The 5496-nt window shown below is 41.6% G+C and overlaps 1 protein-coding gene and 1 long non-coding RNA gene across 2 annotated transcripts; both read right to left on the bottom strand.

Annotated features, from left to right (window-relative positions):
- LOC103698874 lies at nucleotides 1-823 on the bottom strand. The gene has a single exon (XM_008780921.4). It carries the CDS (start codon nucleotides 673-675, stop codon nucleotides 385-387), a length of 291 nt encoding a protein of 96 aa, XP_008779143.1. The 5' UTR covers nucleotides 676-823; the 3' UTR covers nucleotides 1-384.
- A 1969-nt stretch (nucleotides 824-2792) lies between these two features.
- LOC120104751 lies at nucleotides 2793-3800 on the bottom strand. Its single transcript, XR_005507126.1, has 2 exons — nucleotides 3724-3800; nucleotides 2793-2959 (listed from the first exon to the last, which is right to left on the bottom strand). It is a non-coding gene; the product is annotated as an uncharacterized LOC120104751 (long non-coding RNA).
- Nucleotides 3801-5496: the final 1696 nt, after the last annotated feature.

The raw sequence follows: 5496 nt of genomic DNA, 5'->3' as shown, positions 1-5496 counted from the left end.
TTCCGCGAAGGCACACATTCAGGTGCTCAAAGATAACTACATAAAATGAGACATTACATGTATCCGGTAAGGCGTTGGTATTAAAGTGTTCTCAATTTGGTCCTCTGACTTCCTCCAGTCCACTGCATCCTAGAGAGGACTGATCAAAATCAAATGCCTCAGCCATTTAATGGGTTCATATCGGAATTCAAAGATCGCATAGCCACACAAGTGAAAAAATCTCGAACTGCAGTTCGGGTGGAAACAAAAACATACGAAGGCCATTTCAAAAAATCGCAGTATATCTCAAGGCTCATCATATTTACAAAGTACTAAAATAGTCAGATGCGGAGACACCCAAATAGAGACTTGTTATATTTTTGGGTCTCCCCTGCTTCCGAAGTCCTAATTAGGACCCCAACAGCTCAAGTACATGACTTTTCTCAGCGCCTCCTCCGATCGCTTGGCCTTCTCATCGGCCCCCTCCGATCCTTTCCTCCTCTCAATGTCAGAAGAAGAAGAAGAAGAAGAAGACACCCTCCTGGTCTGAGGGAAGGAACGGATGTTGTTCTTGGCTTGCTGGTTGAGAGATCTGATGGCATAGTTCCAACGGCACAGCCCTGCTTGATCCTTGAGAGCTTCCACCGCCGCCATGCTCGCTGCCACTATCAAAGAAGCCTTGCTTGCAGAGCGCATCTCTTCTCTCTGTGTGTAAGTACTCTGAATTTGAGGAAGATATGAATGGAGGAAAGTAGATTGTTTTGGTGAGCTTTGATCACACAGCTGGAAGGAGAGTGTATATATAAAGAGGCTGGCAAAAAGATGGGAATGAGATGCTGCCGGTTTTGGGCTTCCCACGGTTTCCCAGATACCTGGGGCCATATTGTTTATTTATTTATTTGTAGGCTAGCTGAAAGCAGAGTAACAGGGCTTGAGAAAAATATATTAAATAACGGAGGGCATCTAAGTTAATTGGGACGCAGTTTTGCACTCTATTGACTGTGGATAACACCCCGCTAGCAGCCATGCCTTTGTAGGTGGATTGGATAATAATTTTTATTAAGAAAAATTGATTTATTATTAAGCTTGATTGGAGCTAGAATCTAGCTGTAACATGAACCATTTGCAAATGGTGTCCATCAATAATAACCAACCCTAGCAATAGCTGGATTGGCATCTACTCCACATTAGTTTGTTATTTAACAATAAATAATGTCAATAGGGGGGGTTGATTATTTGGAAATTCTAATCCTTAAGACTCTAATTTTTTCTACCCTAACATGGATACTGTAAGCTGGCACCTCTTTGTTTTGTTTTGTTTTTTTCCATGTAAACTTTCATACCATGTATCTAAGTTGGCTCATTTTTTAAGTTGTTACGCACATTTTACTCAAATAAAAATCAACTATTTGTCCATGATGAAACACAACTTTCTGCTCCTAAATCAAGTCTTAGATGTTAATCGATGATGGGACTGGGGTGGTGTATAAGCAATCTAGCAATTTTTTTATGACATAGGTATGACATGAAAGAAGGTAAAAAAAATAAAATTGACATTGTTTGATTTTTTTCTGTTTCTTTTTTTAAAAAAAAAAGTGAAAGAAGAGTCCGACGGATTACTGATCTAGTTAACAAAATAATTCAAATGCCCTCATTTCTTCTCTTTTATCTATTTGTTTGAACTTTTCGTAATTATGTCACTGGTTGGCACCCTTATTGACTTGATCTTGGGAGAGGTATTGGATTCAAATTCTGATCATGGCAACATTACGACCGTTACCCAAATTTAACTCTCTCCCAATCTCCACTACTATAGTTTCAAAATGGAACTTGTGCAGTATCTCAATATTTTGGTTATCAACCACCAAAAAGTTTTCTTAAAGATCATGAGGCATTAGTCTTCTTCATCCATTTAGAGATCTAAATCAGGATTTTCTATTCAAGAATACCTGAGATTGAATTTCCTCGAAGGATAACACGACTCGAGATACTCTAACCCTTCATCATTTGCATCTAATTTTCTTTAGAGATAGTACCATTCGACAAACACAACCGTGACAATGTCGAATTTTCTTAAGAGATAACACGACTTGAGACTTGAATGCGACCCTTGAGAGGTAACACTAGTTAAAAGATTTGGTTCCTGACCTCTTGCAAACAAGCAAGGAGTTGCTTTCACTTAGCTATCACTCATTTTATTTGACTACAAAGGGAAAAAATTCTGTGGTATAACCCTGTTTGATATTGAAAAATATTAAAACAATACCGCAGATAGTATCTATCTGAGAAATGGTTAAAAAAAGTCAAATTTTAAATTTGAAATTCTAAAATGTTCTTCCCCCCTAGCCCAAAAATAATAAAGAAGAAAATTAAAATTACAAAAAAAAAAGGTTGAATTCTTTTCCTTATAGTGCATAGATTTTGAAGTAGTGTCATAAACTTGTCTAGAATATTTTCAATATAGTTTTCCTAGGACTAGAAAAGTACAAAGCCCTGTGAAATATTAGGATGAGCATTGTAGAACCAAAATATGGATTAAACCTATATTTCTTGCATCTAAATTATAAAGCTTTACAATTCAGTCAGTTGAAACCTTCATTTCTAAATCATAGTTGTCCCATGCACATTCATATAATTGCTCTATGAATTTCAATTATATATATTTAAAAAAAAAATATGAGGACCCTTGTCCCGCCTCGAACCCATCACCCGGGTCCGGCACGCGACCGGCCGCATGAGCCCTAGAGCAATACTCTAAAGATCATGCAAGGCCTAAGATAAACAACAATTCCAATAAATCTATAACTAATTAATTAACTCAAATTGACAATTCGACATGTTTAAATAAACGATCGGTTTAATTACAAGATTTTCAAATGTCCTACTATAAAAGATAAGCTGCTTCTATCTATCTAGCAGTCAGACTCCATGCTGATCTCATTTCTCGTCCCACCCGATGGACTCTACAAATCCAGTGCCTCTGAAAAAGAAAGTAAGAATAGTATGAGCTTTTCCAGCCTAGTAAGAATCCCAACAGCCACACACAGTAAAATTCATAAAATAATCAATGCATCAAATATATGTCATTTCATCATTTTCAAAAGGCTCAACAAATAACAAATATATACACAAACCATTTTGTATACATAAATCCTTTTTTTCACATTTCGTGATTCATTCACGTAATACCCTGATTCCCAAGTCTTCAGAATTTTTTTTACTTCTGGCGTTGGACTAACCAAGATCATGACCCAGTCCAAGACTGCACAAATCCCACGCATAAGCTCATGGCAGCTATCCCACGCGTAAGCCCGTGGAGGCTATCCTATGCATAAACTCGTAGAGGCTATCCCACGCGTAAGCCCATGGAGGCTATCCTACGCATAAGCTCGTAGAGGCTATCCCACGCGTAAGCCCGTGGAGGCTATCCCACGCATCAGCTCGTGGCAGCTATCCTACGCATAAGCTCGTAGAGGCTATCTCATGACAAGGTTAGTCCAACCCACATTACATGTCTAGTTTTACATGTTTAATCACAATTTCATCACATCACATATTTTCATAAATTCTCAAAAATATGTTATTTCTTCCCAAATGAATTTATCTCAATATTTTCATTATAAACACAATGCACGCCTCAAAGGTTTCGTATCAGCTCATAAAACAATAACAACATAATTATGAAATAAATCCAACGATAAATCAAATATATGTATAGAAGTGCTCAGATGTAGAGATTCTTACAGAAATTGTAGACTGACTCAATCACGGATCTGAGTCACAACCTACTCGCTGGGGTGCTGAGTCCCCTGATCAAAATCTCCTGGCACCGCTGACTCTTCCCCTACAACATTAATTATAAATCACAAACTAAATTATTTAATATTAAAATATTCTGAACCATAATTCTCATCTGTTATGGGGTCCATTATCAGGTCCCCTAACATCTCAATCCTTCCAGATCTAGGGTAGTCGGGATAGCCCGACTCCCACCTTGTACCACTAGCCTACGTCGTCGCCAGCCATAGCCGCAGCCACGCCGCGACGATAATCGGTCCCGGTGAAGAGACCAAAAGAAGGGGTGGATGAGAGAGAAGGATTCTTCCTCCACCTCTTTGGTCCAAGGGCAACAGCCAGGGTGGCTGTGCCCTCACCTTCCCCACCCTCAGCCACCATTGGCCGAACCATCGCCGGCCGCCCCTGCTGCAGTCGCCGGCGATGGTGGCCAGCCAAGAGAAAGAGAGAAGAAGAGGTCTCCTCCTCTTCTTCTTCTTTTTCTTCTCCTTCTTCTTTTTTTTTCTTCTTCTTTTTCTTCTTCTTCCCCCAAAAACCGACCCAGGGTCTCTTTCCTCCCTTCCCCCTCCTCCCACATCAACCGGAGATCCACTGGCAGTGGCTCGGCCCCCACCCGACGGCAACCCCAGTGGCCCTCGACCGCCGTCACCATCGCCGCCGGTGGCCAGCCGACGCGAGAGGGAGAGGAACAATGGGATCACGAGGAAGAAGGCCTCGGATCCCCCATCCCCCATCTTCAAATAAATCATAAAACCCCTCACACAGACCCGATCAACCCCGCCGCCATGAATCCCGGCCAATTCCGGCAGCCGGCGGCGACGGAACCCGGAAGAGAGGAGCCGAACAGGGGTACCCTGTTTCGGACCTTTCTTCGATGATCTCACCGGCCAAATCCCCACCAAAGCCACCCAAAATCCAAGCAATGAAGTGCAAAGAAAGGATCCACGCTTACCTTGGTCCGATGGGTGCTCCGGCGGCCTTTCCGGCGAGGAATCGGCGGAGAAATGGAGGGTCTTCACCGAAGGAAAGAGGAAGGCTTTCCCCCCCTCCGCGGCTGGCCGGATCTCCCTCTCCGGCGCTCGATCCCCTCCGGCGAGTCGCCTCCCCCGACGACCGGCCTCCCCTCACGCCGCCGCCCCACCCCCTTCACCCCTCTTCTTCCACGATGGTGCTTAGGGCACGATCGTAATAAGGGGAATGGGCCCGGTCTTTTCGGGCCGGCCCATCCGCCTTTTTTTTTGGGGGGGGAGGGGGGGATTTTTACAACCCTACCCATGTAAGTTTAGTTCTACATCGATTACACATTAAGTGGACATTTTTACGTGACCAACAAATACGAATAACATCTTATGGCTTGTCCTTTTAGGTGAGATTCCGAATCACTACAAATAGTATCATTGTAGATTTAGATGATAGTATATGTAGACTGAGAGAAACTATAGCATTGAGTTAATCACCGTTTGATCGTGATATTTGTGGTTGGATTTGAATGAATTTGAATCCTTAAGTTAGTAAGAATATTTTGGCTTAAATAAAAAAGTATATAAAAATCTGCAGAAATGTATATTTAGTTCTACATCAACCATATAATGAATAAATTTTAGGCTCTTATACAAATCTAAAGACCCTAAATAACTTGCGTCATGAGAAAAAAAAAACCCACCAGCTTTTCATCATGGAAGTGAACGAAACATCATGGAAGAGAAAATCAAAGATACAGGA

The sequence above is a fragment of the Phoenix dactylifera genome, unplaced genomic scaffold, assembly GCF_009389715.1.
Source record: "Phoenix dactylifera cultivar Barhee BC4 unplaced genomic scaffold, palm_55x_up_171113_PBpolish2nd_filt_p 000092F, whole genome shotgun sequence".
Lineage (NCBI taxonomy): Eukaryota > Viridiplantae > Streptophyta > Magnoliopsida > Arecales > Arecaceae > Phoenix > Phoenix dactylifera.
This window is presented reverse-complemented; position numbering and strand designations above follow the sequence as displayed.

Bases quoted from the DNA above. Each gene is read 5' to 3' on its own strand.
- LOC103698874 (XM_008780921.4), bottom strand. From the start codon at position 675: ATGCGCTCTGCAAGCAAGGCTTCTTTGATAGTGGCAGCGAGCATGGCG.